This window comes from Pseudorca crassidens, chromosome 2 (assembly GCF_039906515.1).
Source record: "Pseudorca crassidens isolate mPseCra1 chromosome 2, mPseCra1.hap1, whole genome shotgun sequence".
NCBI classification, from domain to species: Eukaryota; Metazoa; Chordata; class Mammalia; order Artiodactyla; family Delphinidae; genus Pseudorca; species Pseudorca crassidens.
Window position 1 is genome coordinate 15272785 of NC_090297.1, and position 18218 is coordinate 15291002.

General features: G+C 49.4%; 1 protein-coding gene across 1 annotated transcript; it reads right to left on the bottom strand.

Moving 5' to 3' along the window:
* Positions 1 to 9742: 9742 nt before the first annotated feature.
* Positions 9743 to 15487, bottom strand: PLA2G2D (phospholipase A2 group IID). The gene is made up of 4 exons (XM_067722644.1): positions 15400 to 15487; positions 12096 to 12240; positions 11346 to 11452; positions 9743 to 9888 (listed from the first exon to the last, which is right to left on the bottom strand). The coding sequence occupies exons 1-4, from the start codon at positions 15485 to 15487 to the stop codon at positions 9743 to 9745; spliced, it is 486 nt and encodes a 161-aa protein (XP_067578745.1).
* Positions 15488 to 18218: the final 2731 nt, after the last annotated feature.

Sequence of the window (18218 nt, forward strand, 5' to 3'; positions counted from 1 at the left end):
CAGGAAGCACAGCTGGTAAACAGGGCAAAAGGGTATGAACCCCAGAGCCTGCCCTCTTTGCCCAGGAACGGTGTGCTGAATCGATGTGGCTGCCCCTTGCTCACATGATGCTCAGGGAAGATTTCAGTGTAGACCTCAGCCAGCCTGCCTGCTGTCCCCAGACAGGAGAGTTACCTGTCGGTATCAACCATAGGCTGCCCCTGGCCCCCCAAGCCACTGTGACTGCCGTCGACTGAAAAAAAGTGCGCAACCTAAAAGCTGAGGGTTATGTTTTATTCAGCAGACATTCTTAGGACTTCAAGCCCAGGAGGCAGCATCTCCAGCAACCCTGAGAAAACTGCTCCTAGGAGGTGAGGGGGGAGCTAGGATATATAGTTTTTCAATAAAGGGCAGGTAGTTAATACTATTATTTAGTATTAATTTATTATTATGACTATTATTTATTAACAGGCACAGTTAATAAAAGAAAACTAGATATCTCAAGTTAAGGAATTGAGCCCTTTTCTATATGGGAAGATGCAAGCGTCTGAGCTCACTGAAATCATTCCTTTGATATGCGCCTCAGCTATCTGGGACCAGTATCCTGTGTTTTCACATCCTGGGTTTCCTCAAGCTGCACCTTTGCGGGTGGCTGCTGTCTGCTGACTGCTAGATGGTAGGTATTCTTTGTTTCCTTCCTGAGTTCCCTCAGGCTTCACCACTGAGGATAGCTGCCTCAGGAAACTGAGGCTCAGAGAGGTTCAATGACAAAATCCCATGCCCAGGAGTCAGGAGACCCTTGTGTGTGGGACTGATGCCAAAAACTTGGCCTCTGTGCACAGGTGCCGAATCAAATCTCAGAGACAGAGTTTTGGGTGAACTAGAAAAGAATCGTTCATTCCTTTGCCAGGCAAAGGGGGACACGGCAGGCTCCTGCCCTTGAAAACTGTGTGTCCCATCCTGGGAGGATTTGTTGAGGAGTTTTATAGCAATACATCAAGGGTGGGGTTGCTGATAAGATTAAGGTGTGTGCAGGGCCTGCACTCCTTTTATCTGGTCTCAGGTAATTTCTTGATGAGCTTCTCTGGTCCCTTGAATCTGGACTCAGATGGTCTTCTCTGGAATGAAGAATGCTGACATCTTTCATTTGTTGGGGGTTTGGTTCTATAAAGAGCTTAAAGATATTGTTATATGTATCCCTTGAGGTGGAATCAGGACCGAGCCCCGAGGCTGCACTATTGTTTCTTGGCTGCCCCTCTCTTGTCTGTGTCCCCTCCCTTCCCTGATTAGCAACTGTTTGAATCTGCCCTTTGGGACTCAGGGAAGGTCATGGAGGCCGGAGTCTGTTCCCTACAAACAAGGAACGGAGGACACAGAAAAACTTCGGTGCCCAGGATCCCCACAGGATCATGCTCAGTTTCAGGACCCTGAACGCACACTTTTGACTACTATGTTAGAGCATTTCTCCTGCCAACCTTTCATGTGGCACATTTCCCCAATACAGTCAAGATGAACATACAGTTGTGCTTCTTGTTTTATTTTTCCATTTAACATGAGCTTTTTCACCTTGGTCACTTTGGTGTCAGTGGGGAATGGCAGACCAGCGTTGGTGAGGAAAAGCTTTTCCTCTCCCCTCTTAGGTTTAGTGCCTGGGGGTCTGCAAATTAAACTAAGAAAAGACAGATAAATAGGGGAAAAGGCACATGATATTTATTAATATTTACATGCACAAGAGTTCACAGAAAAGAAGTGAAACTCAAAGAAGTGGTTAGGCTCAGGGACTCATCTACCTTTTTTGCGAAGGAAAGAGGGTTTAGATTTCAAGGGACAGTAAATTGTAGGGAAATAACCTGGAAATATATGGGGGGGAAATGGAAGGTAAGAGCTATTTTAGTAAAGTCTGCTTATGCAAACTCATCTTGGAGCTGACTCCCCGTCTTTGATGATCAAAGTTGCATTTCTCTCCCTAGTTCAAGGGTGGTGGGCAGAGGGCACCTTCCTCAAAGGGAAATTTTTATCTGCTTTTAGGCAGGTAACAGGAGGAAAAAGAACTCTTCATGCATCTGTTAATTCTCAGTTGCCTTCAGCTCAAAATACTTCTATGCTAAAGTGGCATATTTTGGGTGGCATATTCTGATAACTTTCAAGGCCATGCAGCGGAGGAGTGAGAAAATCAGGCTTAACATTGGGGTCTTTTGTCTCCCAGCACAGTACTCCTTCCCTGCCCCCTTCCCTTGCCATGCTTGGGCTCTCCAGGAGCAGACCCCATGTTCCTCATCCTCCATTTCCAGGACCTTCTACAGCATCACCCGGCCCGGCATTTCCCCCATTGTGGGGCTTCCCAGAGGAGAGGACACATAACACTGGCCCACAGGGTGCCTCACTCTTTCCCTTCTGGTTCCTTCCCAATCCTTCAGACAACATCAAGGCCAAGGTGGTCTCAGCTTGGAGGCTGGGTGTCCTCAGCTCCTCTCAAGTGCTTGCTCTTTCACCCAACAACTATTGGTTGTGCATCTTGTCTGTCTAAATCTGTCACACAGAGTGAAGTACGTCAGAAAGACAAAAACCAATATCGTATACTAACGCATGTATGTGGAATCTAGAAAAATAGTACAGATGAACCTATTTGCAGGACAGGAATAGAGACCCAGATGTAGAGAAAAGACATGTGGACATGGCGGCAATGGGGAAGGGGTGGGTGGGATGAACTGGGAGATTAGGTTTGACATAAATACGCTACTATGTGTAAAATAGATAGCTGGTGGGAACCTGCTATATACCACAGGGAGCTCAGCTTGGTGCTCTGTGATGACCTAAATGGGTGGGATGCAGGGGGGAGGGAGGTCCAAAAGAGGGAGGGGATATATGTATACATGTGGCTGATTCATTTAATTGTACAGCAGAAACTAACACAACATTATAAAGCAATTATACTCCAATTTAAAAAAAAAAGAGTTTTATTTTCATGGTCACCTTCTGTTTATGACAATTGATGCTAGTTTTCCCTTTGCCAGGGTGCTGTAAGTTCCCTTCTTAAATAAATTTATTTAGATTAAGAAAGCTTTAAAAAAATAATAAAGTAGGAAAAGTGGTTAGGACTCTGCGCTTTCACCGCTGAGGGCGTGGGTTCAATCCCTGGTCAGGGAACTAAGATCCAACAAGCTGCGTGGTGTGGCCAAGAAACCTGAAAAAAATAGAGTAAAAATGAAATATTAAACCAAACGCCAGGAAAGGGATGTGTGAAAGGCTGGGGAATGTGTGAAAGGCCGTGTGCACACGTCCGTTCTCTACCCCCTCCTGTCTGACAGATGATGCAGTGGAGGCCCATAGAATGGGGTTTACACAGAGTCTGAGCTGAGATGTGGGTCTCCAATCTTTCAGTCCAGTGAGCTGGGCAGGCACAGGAGGAACAACCTTGGTATTAATGGGCTGGTCAGCCCTTGGGTTGGTCATGGGGATGGACTCTACCTGCTCTAGGTGCCAAGCATAGGGAATGTGAGGGTCATGGAGACCCACTGAGAGAGGAGAGGGGGAGTGTGATTCTCATCCAGATGCATCAGAATCTCCAGGAGCACTTGTAAAAAAATGCAGGTCTCTGGGCCCCGCCCCAGACCTACAAAATCAGATCCTCTGAGTGTGAGGCCCAGGAAACTGCATTTTAAGCAAGCCCCCAGGGGATTCTTGTCCGCCATAATGATTTAGAAACACACTGCCTTAAGCAGTGCCCCATCTGGGCTGGAGAAGGCGGCGCCAGGATGGCTTTACTTCCCGCCCCCGGCCTCTGCCACTTCCTGCTGAGCGAGTCACCTCTGGCAAGATATTTAACCTGTCAGAGCCTGTTTCCTCATCTGTACAGTGAGGCAGGGCCATGTATAACGAGGTGTAAATGAGAAAACGTATGTGAGGTTCTTAGCGCAGGGAAATCCAGAAAATGGCATCTTCCCATCTCCCCTTCGGGAAGCCAGGAGCTACCACAGCTGAGTTTTTTCTTCTACACTGTGGTTCCCAGACCTGGGGTGTTTGGGGCCTGGGAGGGGCAATCTGCCATAGCAGAACCAGGAGCACAGGCGGACTTCATCTCAGGGCTGGATCCTCAACAGGAGGGGACAGCCTTAGCTTCTGCTGGCCCCGGCCCAGCCCGGCCCCTGGAAGGGGCTCCAGATGAAGCGGCCCACCTGGAGAATGACCTTTGACCTCACTTCTATGGCCTTCTGGGAGTAGGGGAGTGTTCTTGGCAGAGAATGGGTGGCTGATTTCTGATAGTCTGAGGGAGGAAGCAGGGAGGTGATAAAACACGCCCCCTTTCCAATCTGGGCACCCCACCCCTTTCACTCTGTCTCAACCTTCTCACCAACTGGAAGCGCTCATCGGGAAAGAGATGAAGATTTGGTCAAAAATTCCCTTTCGTGGGAATCATAAACAGTCTTAAGAGGTAGGTGTTGTCACCCCCGTTTGATTGATCACAAAGTGAGGGTCAGAGGAGTAAAACCACTAGCCCGAGGTCACACGGCTGGGAAGTAGCCAGTTGAGAGAAACAGGGTAAGTTTCCCTATCAATCCTCATTCGTTCAGCAGCTATTTCACGTGCCTCTGGCGTCATTCTGGATCATTCTGGGTGCTGGTGAGGTGGTGGTCCCTCCCTGAGTTTGTCGTGTTTACGTCTTAGTGGAGCTCTGGGGTGATATAGGCAAGTGGATGAGGAAGTGACGAGGAAAACCATCAGAAACTGTGAAGCAGAGAAGATAAGGCAGGAGACAGGGAGCAAGTAAGGGCGGAGAGGTGGTGGCTTCAGGTTGGCAGGGCAGGGGTAGGGGGGGGCTTTGTCTGAGGGAGTGACTATCAGCTGAGCTTGGGGTGACAGAAGGGGCCAGTTTTGCAAAGAGCTCGGGAAAGTGCCTTCCAGAAGCCCCAAGGTGGGCACGGCTTGGCCAGGAACCTACAGCAGAGGGAACAGAGAGGCATCCCCCGCACCGCCTTCTCTGACCTGCTTCGAGTTTTCACAAACTGTCTTAAAATCTCTTCTTTATTTTAAGTGAAAAAAATGAGAGGGAGAGAGACAGCAGGTCCTGACTCTGGGTCATCCAGCTGGCCCGGGGTCAGGTCAGCTCTCGGATTGACTTTAGCAAGGATGTCAAGGACCCCAGGTGGGAACACCCTCATCCCCCCTTCAAGGCGAGGGGGCAGAGACAGGGGCCCCAGCCCCACCTGCACAGCCCAGGAAAGAAGGAAGGAGCAAGATCCAGCAGAAAAAACTGGCAGAGACATGGAGAAGTCGTCGGCCCATCACTGCCCTGGGCTGGGCTCCTGCCCTATGGAGGTGGAACCCGACATCCAGGTGAACAGAGGACCAGCCCCTGGTGGGAAGGGGATTAGTGCAGGATAAAGTGCTCCAAATGTGAGGGCTCGAACTGAGAGCAACTGTTATTGTCAATACGATTATTACTCACCATACCTTCCTCCAGGATCCCTCCTTGCCATACCCCAACCTCGCTTCCTTGTCCCTGGGGGTAGCTGCTCCCCTCTGAGGGTCACGGAGGGCTGAGTCAGCAACTGTTCTAATAAAGGGTGTGGGAGGCAGGGTGAGACATGGCCCTGGAGCCAAAGAGAGCCGGGTTCGGATACCAGCCCTGCCATTTATCAGCAGGTGACTCACCCTCGAGTTTCAGTTTCTGCAGCTGGAAAATGCAGGTGACAATCCCAGTGTTCCGAGTGAGCTAAGAGGACCGCGTGAGTGGGCGCCACAGGCGCTCAGCGCCAGGGGTTCATTGTCCACCGCTCCCAGCCCCTGCCTTTTCCGAGTCTGACTCTGGAGGAAAGAGGAAGCATGGCGTCTGTGTCCTTCCATCTGCTTCCTTCATCCTGGGGTCTGTGAGACACGAGGTGGAGGACAGAAGCTGCCTGTGAGCCTCTCCTTCCTTTGTGCCTCTTATCCAATTCCAGTAGCTGGAAATTGGCCCAGAATGAGAACTCACAGGGCAGGAGGTTCTCCCCTTACTTTGGGGACTCTGTCCTGGCTACCCTGAGACCCCATCTGCCCATCCCACCTCATGGTCCAAAGTCCTATGTCTTTACCAACCTGGGATTCATTCATTCATTTATTCATTCAACAATCTATTGATCACCTACTATGTGATGGGCAGGCACCAACACTAAGGTGCTTGGCTCACAGAGGGTTCTCCAGGCAGAGTCCTCCTCCTGACCCAGCCCTGGACTTGCCCGTCCAACACCAATCCCATCAATAACCCCAACAGCCCTGATTCTGGCAGTTCTCCTCCCCTCAGGGACATTGACAGCCCTGATTCTGGCAGTTCTCCTCCCCTCAGGGACATTGACCTTGTCCCTTCTCAGGAGTAAATAAATCCTGAGGAATCTAAACCAATCATGGTGATTCCATGGTGGTCTGGGGCCACCATGGCTTAACGTGGCCAGTCCTGAGCCAGAGGTCTGCTGGGTGGTGGTGGTAGGGCTTACTAAAGAGAGACACGGAACAGACAACACTTTCTCCTCTGGATGTTATCCTTCCTTGGCTTGAGGGCTGAATGATGGCTGCCATCTTGGAGCGGGAAGGGGAGCCACCCAGAGGACAAAGCCAGCACAGTGAGGGTGGCCAGCCGAGACCAGGAAAGAAACCGGTGCTGATGACATCATCAAGCCACTGAAGGGCCACCTTCCTCCTGGATGTCTTGTCATGTGAGGTGATAAGTGCCCTCATTGTTGAAACCCATCGAGTCACAGTTTTTGGATGGAAGCTTCCTGATCGGTACAAATGGGAGGGGGTGCCAGGGAGCAGAGGGGGAAGAGATTGGGGTGGCATCCTGGCTCTGCCTTTTGTTGGTTGTGGGACCTGTGGAGGTTCCTGTTCCCATTCTGAGCCTCAGGTTGCTCAGCTGTAAAATGGGGATAATAATGTCCGTATCTGCCAACACTGATATTGTCACAAAGCCACAGAGCCTAGCACAGGGGACCTCTGATGGGCAGGTAGGGTCGCCAGCTCTTGACTGTGTGTCTTGAATAAATGGACCTCGTGTATCATCATCTAACATACACAGCTTTCATGCAGAAAGGAGAGAGGAATTGGGTGGAAAGAGGGCAACACTGATTAACTATTTTCTCCTCCTGTTTCATTCTGGGGGTGACTTCAGATCTGGCCTCTGCATAACGACAACAACAACAACAGTAATAACACAGTTAATTTTAAAAGAGGGATTACTATGGGCCAGGCACTGTGCTAAGGCTTAATATGCATTAATCTTGTTTAATACATTAGCCTCATCTTCTTTTCTTTTTAGTATTTCCATCTATACTTCACACACGAGGAAACCTAGATTTCTCATATAAGGTCACCTGGCTGACTAGTGGTATAATGGAATTTTTTTTTTTTTTTTTGGCCGCAGGGCGCAGGTTGCGGATCTTAGCTCCCCCACCAGGGATCGAACCCGGGCCCTTGGCAGTGAGAGAGTGGAGTCCTAACCACTGGACCGCCAGGGAATTCCCTGGAATTCGAACCCAGCACCCATAGTTCTTTATTCCTATTACGGTCTCCAGCATGAGCCACTGAGCTTCACATGGAAGGAAAACCCCTTGGTCAGCTGTTTCACAGATGTGTGTTACGGGCAGGAGGGTGTGGGTGGCTCCAGGTGCCCCAGCCGCGTAGCTGGAAATACCGCTAATCACATATGAATGACAGATTGTGACTCCTTATATGAAAATGTTATCCATCCATCCATCCATCCAAAGTTAGTTTCCCTAAAAGCCAAGCCTGAGATGGGAATTCTTGTGCAAGTGAATGATTTATTGAGGGAGTGGTCTCAGGAGAAACCTGTAGGAGAACAAGGAAAACAGGATAGGCCAGGGGACAAAGCAAGACATCTAGCCTGACCCCACGAGGAGCACTGGGGCACACAGCGTGTGACCCAGATGGTCCTGCACGAGGCAGGGGGCAGTTATGCCCTACATGGTATTATTCTCCCAACTCATTGGTTAGAGGTGGGCGGGGTGGGGTGGGCGATGGGCACGGTAGCTCCCAGCAGCCAAGGGCAACCCTCAAGAGAAGGAGGCCGATGTGAGCACGTGGCAGCCAACACCTGGCTTAGCTGGCACGAACGCCACCCGCCCCCACCACCATCTCTCCATTATGGGCTCCTTTGATCTCAAAGCATTGATTGAGCACCTATTACGTGGGGCAGCAGAGGAAACAAAGATGAAACTGATGTGGCCTCCATCTTCCGGGAGCTCCAGTCTGGCCCAGGGAGGTCAGAGCAGTCTGGACCATCATAGGCCACTCAAGCGAGAGCTTGGCAAGTTGTAGACCCATACAGTGCTGTGGGAGCTCAAAGGCGGGTGTGAGCCCTTAGGACTGGGGAGGAATCAGCCAGGGAGGACTCCTGTAGGAAGTTGCCCTTGGACCCCAAGGAGCCTAGCGTGGGCTTAGCCACCTGGAGACGGCAGGACAGTGGAGCGTCGCTGTAGAAGTCCAGGCTGAGCAAAAGCCTGGCAGCGGGAGAGGAACGGGTGCCTGGAGGACACATGGCCTGTGGACCAGGTGCCTGGAGCAAAGGGGGTGGGCTGCTTGGTCCAGCCTGTCAACAGCAAATTGACACTTGCCACTGGCCCTTGCCAACTACCTCTACAAGGACTCAATCACGAGCTGCTGCAGCCTCTGACCTTCAACACCCCTTGAAAGGAGTTCAGGGTGGAGAGCAGAAATGAGGCCCTCTGTGCTCTGGGAAACACTGGCAGAACAGGCCTTTAGATAGTTAGATATTTTCAGGAGCTGATTTTATGAGCCCAATACTTGCATCTCCTCAAATCTAGAAAAGCACTAAAATACTTCACGGTGATTTCTGTTCCTCGTGACTGGCCGTAACCTTCACGAGACTAGCAGCAAACTTCTGCAAAAAAATGTGCTCGATGGCCTGTGCTCCCCCTTCACCAAAATCACATATATATTGATCTTCCCCCCTACCTCTTTGGAGCAGTTTCTCAGAGCTATCTGAGGTGCTGTCTCCCAGGCTATAGTCCTCATTTTGCTCCAAATAAAACTTAACTCGCAGCTCTCATGTTACGTTTTTTTTTTTTTTAAGTCGACAAGCCCTTCCCTCAAGTATTTACGGAGTCCCTTCTGGGTTCTGGGCACTGCTTTGGGCACCAGGGATGCAACTGAGTCCAAGACAGACACAGGCCATGCCCGCAAGGATCCCCAAGCTTCCAAGGGAGAGGGACACAGTGCCAGACAGTGCAGGTCCCAAACTCCGCCCCTATCCTGGGTGGTGGAGGACCTTGGGGTTTTAAGAAGTAGAGTCATGCAGACAAAAAGATCAATATCACCCTTTAGAGAGGCCACTCCAGTGGCAGCTTGGACGGTGCATTGGACTGGTGGGGGGGGACCTGGGGAGGGGGGTGCCTGGAGCGGCAGTAGAGGAAGAATCTGCTGCACCTCGCCCCCAGACCCCACGCCCAACGCCCGCCGCTTTGGCCTAAACACCATCCCTGGGGGCTCCCTGGCCTTGGCTTTTCCTAAGACCCCATTCCACCCTCAGGGGAGACAGCTGCTGCCTTGGCTGGGAAGATTTAGAAGGTCCAAGAGGCAAGGTGGGGGGATGTGGGGGAAGGCCAAGACCCTCCCTTTTCCAGGGAGTGCTTTAAAGAAGCCAGGCTGGTTCAGGGGTTAGATCCTGGGGGGGTGGCAGTGGTCCTGCAGGACTTCCGGAGCTCAAGAAGCCAGGAGCGGGGTAGGGGGCGTGGCACGGTGCAGGGGGCTCCTCCTAGCACGTGGGGGTCTGGCCCTTGCAGCTGGGCCGCCAGTAGTAACGCAGGTGGTTCTTGTAGGTGTCCAGGTTCCGCTGCAGGCAGAGCGCCAGCTCCTTGTCACAGGTGCACAGCTGCTGCTCACACCAGCTCCCCTTGTCAGCTGCGGGGTGGAGGAGGAGGGCACTTAGCATCTATCCCTTCCCCAGCCGGGGCAGGGGTGTCTCAGGGCCCCTGGAGGGAGACGCTGATGGCAGCTCAGCCCTTTCATGGCTTTTGGTACACTTGCCAGCTACTCTGACTCTAGCTCTGTGACCTTGGGCGCGGGCCATGGCCTCCCTGTGTGCCATTGCTCCTTTGTTTATTCATCCCTTCAGAAAACAGTTGAGCACCTATCCTGTGGCAGGCCCTGGGGGGAAAGGACTGAACAGAATGGACAGGTGAGGTTCACACCCCCCTGGGGAGGGCAGATATCAGAGAACCACAGAAATGAGTGCCAGCAACTGTGCTACCCGGGAGTGAGGAACAATGCAGGGGCTACGAGATGGGAAACAGGTGGGATCTGACTCAGTGTCAAGAGCCATTTGAGCTGAGATCGGAAGGGTTTGCCCCCATTCCCGAAAGTCAGGGTGGAGGAGGGGACTGTTCCAGGCAGGTGGAACAGCATGCGCAAAGCCTCTGGGGAAAGGACCACGGTGCTTCAGTTTCATGATCTGTAAAATGGGGGTAAGAAGACCTGGACCTACTGTATAGCACTGGCAACTGTACTCAATATTTTGAATAACCTATAAGGGAAAAGAATCTGAAAAAGAATATATATATATATATATATATATATATATATATGTATGTATATATAAAAGATTAAAGCAAGAAGGCAAAGCCCTCAGCACATAGTAAGTGGTCAGTAAATGTTGACTATTACTGTTTTTATTGTTAAGTTCTCAATTAACAGTGACAGCTAATGAGCCCATTCAACTCCCAGCCCTGGGACCTGCCACCTTTCTCTGTGCATGAACCCAGGGGCCAGGTGACCTGGGTTACAGCCCAGGTTTCGACATTTACATCTGTGTCACCCTGAGCAAACAGTTCACTCTAGTCTCAGTTTCCTTGTTTGCAAAATAGAGATCACCAGGGTGGTGCTGCCTCCTGGCTGGGCTGCTCTGAGGACAAATGATGATGAAAAAATGAACAGTAACGTCGATAGCCTGTGTAATTTATCGAGCATGCATCTGCAGGGCCCATTGTGTCTGCTCTTATTTTAGTTCTTGAATTGACTTTATGGAGTAGAATACTGTTATCTTCCTGAGTTTCCAGAGGAGGTTCAGAGAAGTTAAGCAACGTGTTCAAGGTCACACAGCTAGTTAATGGTGGGTCAGGGATCTAAGCTGAGGTCTGCCAGCCTTCCAGATCCACAAGGGGTCAAAGCCCCTATTGGACCTCTCCATACTCCTACCCCCATTCCTGCCTCTCCTCCACAGCCCAGCTACTGCCACTGGACACATGAGAAAAACACAGAGGTTGAGTAGCTTGTGCATTGTCACACAGCACATTAAGGCAATGCAGGCTAGAACTCTCTTCCTCGGCCTCCAACTCCAACCCCGAGGCCTGGGCACTCACAGCACTGGATGTTCCCCTGGGAAGACTTGTAGCTGTAGCGATCCAAGTGAATATTGCATTTGTGGTGCTTCAGGTGAGCGTAGCAGCAGTCATGGATGTGGCAGCACCTGGAGGGAGAGGACACGGGGATGGTGGTGTTGATTCCTTGGCCAGCTCGGGTCTCTGGCTATCCCTGCCCCAGAGCAGAAATCGTGTGCCTATCTTGGAAGAGTCAAGGCCTGCAGGGTCTAGTCTTCTTTCTAGCTAACTCTTATTGTTTCCTGTGTACCAGGCACCTGTGCTATCTATGAATTCTCTCTTAAGCCTTTTGACCACCCTATGATGGAGGTGCTTGCATTATCCCCATTTCACAGATGAAGAAACTGAGACTCTGGGAGGTCAAGCCACTTGCCCAAGATCACACAGCCTGTAAGTGGTGGATGAGGGGACTGACCCCGGGCCTGGCTGGCTCTCATCCCTCCTCTGGCTGATCCCTAGGGTTGCTGTGAAAACCAAATGTGATCATGGCAAAAAGAGGTAAGACTTTTAAAAAACAATGTTCAACGGCACTGGGGAGTGTGTGGGTATTCTAACTAGTTTGGGGTTGAGAGTACAAGGGGGCCTTTAGAGATTCTGGGGAATCCTCCAGAAGGGCTGGGGCTGGATTGGAGCTCAGCGGAGTTCCTAGCACATAGTACCACATGAATAAATGGATGGAGAGGAAAGGGGAGGGTCCCTGGGTAGGGGCAGGGCATGATTGGGAGGAGTTACCAGTCTGTGGCATCTTTGGGTTGGCCTTTGCCACCAAATCCGCAGTGACAGCCATAGAGAAAATAGGAGAAGATGGGTCTCTTCCCCGTCACTCGTCTGATCATCTTGTTCAGGTCCAGCATCCCGCCCTGGGCTGGAATCACACCTGTCAAGGAGCCCAGCCACAAGGAGAGGACATGAATCTAAGTGGAGGCCAGTGGGCTGCAGGCCTGGCACCTGGATCAAACCAATGACCTTGGATAATAAAATGACAACAGGGCTTCCCTGGTGGCGCAGTGGTTGAGAGTCCGCCTGCCGATGCAGGGGACACGGGTTCATGCCCCGGTCCTGGAAGATCACACATGCCGCGGAGCGGGTGGGCCCGTGAGCCATGGCCGCTGAGCCTGCACGTCCGGAGCCTGTGCTCCGCAACGGGAGAGGCCACAGCAGTGAGAGGCCCGCGTACCGCAAAAAAAATAAATAAATGAAATAAATAAAATAAAATGACAACTAACACTAAGGTTATTGAAAATATAATGATAGTTGGTGAGTGCTTACCATGCATCTTTTCATCTAGTGACATATTGACTCCATCCATCCCATGAGATAAACACTTTTTTTAAAAAAAAAATAAATAATCCTTTTTCTTCTGGTGTATTCTAGGTGTATGGAAAAGTTGTCAAGATCATACAGAGAGTTCGTATATACTCCTCATTCAGTTTCCTCTAATGTTATTGTCTTCTTAGATAATCGTGGTATATTTATGAAAACTAAAAACCCAACATTGGTACTATAAGTACTATTTTTAATCCTCATTTTAGAGATGAACACACTGTGGCTCAGTAACTTGCTCCAGGTCATAGTAGTTGGTAAATAGAAGAGCCAGGATTGAAACCCAAGGCAGTCTGGTTCTGTTCTCTGTCTCTGGGAATTGAGTTCACATTCCATAATAGGAAGACACCCTTCCTCTTACACTCACCCCACCTCCCCAGACCCCCAGCACAGCCTGTAGAGAAATCCACACATTAAACAGCATGCATGGCTCTCGTGGGAAGCAGTGTGATTTAGAAATCAATGATCTTCTTTTCTTTTTTTTTTTTTTTTTTTTTGCGGTACACGGGCCTCTCACTGTTCTGGCCTCTCCCGTTGTGGAGCACAGGCTCCGGATGCGCAGGCTCAGCGGCCATGGCTCACGGGCCCAGCCGCTCCGCGGCATGTGGGATCTTCCCGGACCGGGGCACGAACCCGTGTCCCCTGCATCGGCAGGCGGACTCTCAACCACTGCGCCATCAGGGAAGCCCCGAAATCAATGACTTTCATGGATATTTTTCATTTCAGTCATAATATCTGCTGGTTAGAGTTGATCATAAGGGGAATTTATTTTATTGGGAGAGAGGAATACATTATGTTGAGTTAGGAGAAATAAAATATATTAAGTCAATGAATTCAGGGGAGAATTTGGGAGAAACAGACAAGGTAAGAGGGGACTGGAATGTACCTGTGTGCAAGCTGGGGAGATGATCCAAGGACACAGATGGAGCCCAGAGTCTCAGGGAGACTGGGCTGGGGAGGCCCCCTCAGGTGACCCTAGTTTTGGAGCCCCTCCCCGCCAAGTAAATGATGTTATAATGAAAGCGCTACACTCAAATGAAGTAAGTAGTAAACCAGGGATGAGCCCCAGATTGGGGAAGGTTGGGATGGGAAGAGGTGGGGTTGGGATGAACTCATGCAGCAGACCAAGGGTTCGATCACAAGCAGGGTGCTTGCCTTGGGCTGTAGGTAAAAGTGACTGGTGGTGTCAGGGACTTGCAGGCAGGTCGTGTCCCCAGCATGTGGGAATCCACAATGCCACTGCTGTTTGCCACGGTGGCTGTAGATGTACGGGTGTTAAAGAGAAACCTTGCTAAGTTTTGACCATCCTAAGGAATGACCCCAGGCCCTCTGGACTTCCGGATTCGGTGATAAGGCACCAGAAAGCAGCCCACTGCCAGGAGAGTTACCGTCCACCCTGGAGGCCAGCCAGGGACCTGAATTCAGAATCTCGCCTTTTTGCTGTACCTCTGTCCCCCCTAAGTCTAGCCCTTTCCATTTCAGCTTAGAAATAGCCACACAAATAAACTCACGCCTGAAGGATGCAGCTGTTCCTTGCCAGGCAAACAATAAATTCAACTTTGATTCAGAATGCTTTCGGGTGGTCTTATTTCTCATAATTTTACAGTGAGGTCAACCCAGCCCTGGGAAATTGAGGAGCTCAACTTGTGGTCATGAGGGCTTCAGGCACTGGCTTAGCTTGACAGAAATACCTGCCTGGGTTACTTTTTTCCATCCTCAGTTGTCACTGAAGGGGATGGAGCCCTTTCTCCCAAGGGTTAGCGGCAGTGGCAGGAGGTAACATCACTACTATCTCGTGAATGTGCTGTGTGTTAAACTATTGCTCGCTTACTATTACTTACACTTGCTAAACACTTTGTAAACGTTTTCTCATTAGAGTCCTTCTAACAACCCAATGTAAAGGTTGCCATTGTGCCCACTTTACAGATGAGGATATAGAGGGGTAGGGGGACTTGGCCAAGGTCATACGACTGGGAGGTGATGGGCCAGCATCTGAATGCAGGTTCATCTGTGTATTTTATCTCTATACTGTATTGCCTCTTTGCATCTGAGAGATGAATTTCTGCAGCTTGATTGCAATTTTCCTAATGGTTTTTACGGTAACCTTGGAGATGTGTTCCTCTTGAGAATTTGGAAGTCCCCAAAATAACACAAAACCACATTTAAAAATGCAAATCCTTTCTCAAATCACATATTTTGAGATGGCTCAAGAAACAAAAACGCCAGTTTGCCAGGAACCAGATTTGTACATTTGATCTGCTAAAGATCGGATGGTAACTGCCCCATCTCCCAGCGGTCAACAGAACACTCTTCCCAGGTTCAAGGGAGATAATGAACATGCAAGAGTTCTAAAAATGTAGAGTGCTGTACATAGGTAAGAGATTGCTATTATCTGGTCAAAGGGACAGAGGGGAGCAGATCCATTTCTATAATTTGTGTCCGAAGTACCAGAGGCATCAGTTCAGCTGGACCACAGTTTCTGTAGTTTCCCGCCTTCGTATGCCACACAGCTTGGCGGTCCAGAGCTCTCTGGCCAAAGCCACTGTTCCAGGGGACTGACAGCCACGGATGGCTCCTTGCAGGAGGCCAAAGAGTTGGGGACTGCGAGGCCAGGGCAGTGAGGATCAGAGCAACAGCTCAGCTTAGGAAAGAGATATAGGGCATCTCCGCTTCCCTCCCTGCCTTCCCAGCTGTGGGTCCTGTCCCCACTTACCAGCAAACACCACCAGCATGCACAGCGAGGCAAGTCGCATGATCCCAGCACAGAGCAGTGGAGGCAGCTGCTGGAAGTCCCCTTCCATGCTAGCAGCTCTTTATATCAGATGCAACCCTACTGGATGCATGTACCCCTCCCAGCTCTGGACGAGGTCACCCATACTCTTTGTTTCCTCTTTTCCGGCAATGAGGAATTTTATGATTTTTGTTTCTAATATCTGTTTTTTCAACTTTTTGATTGCAGTAGAAACATGTTCAGCGTAGAAGATTTGGAAAACATAAGCGATGAGAAGAAATTTAAAATCACTTGTGAATCCATTCATCACCATTCATTTTTTAAAAAAAATTGACATACAACATTGTGCAAATTTAAGGTGTACAACATATTGATACATTATATATTATAATATGAGTTGTCATGGCAGCAATAATTAGCACTTCTATCATGTCACATAATTACAATTTCTTTTTGTGGTTGGCATAATTAAGATCTAGTCCCTTAGCAAGTTTGGCGATTATAACACAACATTGTTGTCTATATTCACTCTACTGTCTCTAGGACTTATTTACTACTTGTTGCAAGTTTGTACCTTTAAACAACTTTGGTCCTATCCCTCCCCATCCCCTACTTCCTGGTAACCACCATTTTACTCTTTGTTTTTATATGTTTGGCTGTTTTAAATTCCACATATAAGTGATATTATACAGTATTTGTCTTTCTCTGTCTTACGTCTCACTTACCACAATGCCCTCAAGGTCCATCCATATTGTTGCAAATGGCAGGATATCCTTCTTATTACGGCTGCATAATGTTCCATTGTGTACATATATATATATATATATATATATATATATACTCACATACATGGCATCTTTATCCCTTCACCCGTTGATGGGAGCTTAAGTTGTTTCCACTATTAATACTTTGGTGTATGTCCTTCTGGTTCTATTGCTACATACATCTTTCCACACTTTTCCCTGACCGAATTAGGAAAATGCTACAGGTAGTACTTTGTAGTCTGTCTTTTCATTTGCTAAAATAACTCGAACATATTTCTATGTTGTTAACTATTCTCCTGCAGAAATGTTTTGAAAGGCAGCCTTGTATTCCATTGTATGACTATGCTCTTCATTTAACAAATCCCCTATTCATGGGCATATAAGTCAATTTCGTACTCTTTTAGACCATACAGTGGTGCAGTGAAAGAAATCTTTGTTGTTAAATCTCAGTTTCTGCCCAAAATTGTTTCTGTAGGATCTACTCCTTAAGTGAACTTGCTGAGTCAAAGCACGCACACAATTTGAAGGCAATTGACGTGTGTTGAGTGTGTTGACTACTTACCCTGCGGAAGGTCTGCCCCAGATTACAATGGGAATCCTAATGAGGCAAATGGTGTGGACCCAGCCCAACTAGGGTGGAGATGCTGATGGCAGGACACACGTGGCATTACAAAGGGATGGTCTGCCACAAAGGCTCCGCTGGTAACCTTCCAAGGTTTGGTGGAGAGTCCGTGAGACCAGAAATTGGGTTTCTTCCGTGCCCGTCATATAGCTGTTCAAGAACACAGTGCATAGGCTGACCTCTTTGCTGCTAGCTAATCAGTCCACCCAAAAAAGCGAGACACTGCTAGGTATTCTCCCTCTCCCTCTCCCAGCCCTCTTCGCTCTCTCTTTTCAATCTAATTTTCCTCTGTTCCTAGACTCAGTCACCAACTGATCATCTCCTATGTGAGAAAGCAATCTGCATGCAAAATAATGAAGCAGCAAGTAAATGAAATGTCTCTGGCATATTCTTTGACACTCCTCCCCTCTGTGTGCTCAGTAGTCATTCCCTGGTGCTCTTACCAATGTGGGACCTTACTGTACAGTCTTCTAGATCTGGGGTCTTGATGGGACATAGGACTTCTCTCCAGAGCCCCAGCTTCCCCCAGGCTGGTATCATTTCGGCAGGAGCAAAAGTAGCCAGGACCTCTCTCTGCTGCTTCCAGAATAGATGCTACAAAAAGTTCTCAAAATCTGCTGTCCCCGATACTCCCAGAGGCCCCAGCGCACAGCTGAAAGGCTGAGTTTGAGATCAAAGGGACTGTGTTAAAACTCTGGCTTCTTCTCTTACCAGCTGTGGGACCCTGGGCAAATCACCTGACCTCATGAGCCTTGGCTTCCTCGTTTGCAGAATGGGGACAATGTGGGGGCAACAGTCCCTCCCTCCTCTGATTGCTGTGGGGTTTAGAGAACACATGCACACAGCACACCACACCAAATCTCACCCACAGAGACGATGCCATTATGGTGATCACAACACGGGCTATGTAGCATCACGTGGAGGTGAAGAGGCCGAGACGTGGGATTCGAACTCAGGCTGCCTCCCCAGTGTTCCAGCTGCTTCACTGGGAGAAAGCTGCTCGGCTCCGTCTTCCATTTCCTCATGTGTGAAATGGGGCAGTGATAGTGTTACTGAACCGAACTTGGGTCTGCTTGCCAGCATACAGTAAAGCCAATCTACTGACCTCGGGCTGTGGTGAACCAAAGTGCACCGTGTATTGCAGGGTGCCAAGCAAGGAGTCCAGGCCGCTAATGCTCAAAAGGCTTGAATTCCTCTGGTGGCTTTCAGGGAAAGGTTTTTAAAGACAGGGTGAGGGAGAGGGGGTTGCAGGGTGTGTGATCAGCTCATGGACATTCTTCTGATTGGTTGGTGGTGAGGTAATTGGGGGTCAATCTCATTAACCTTCTGGTTCCAATCATTTGGAGTCAGCTGTTAATCCTATCCACTCTATCATCTCAGTGTATTTTTTTCTCCCTAGAAATGTGACCTGGGTT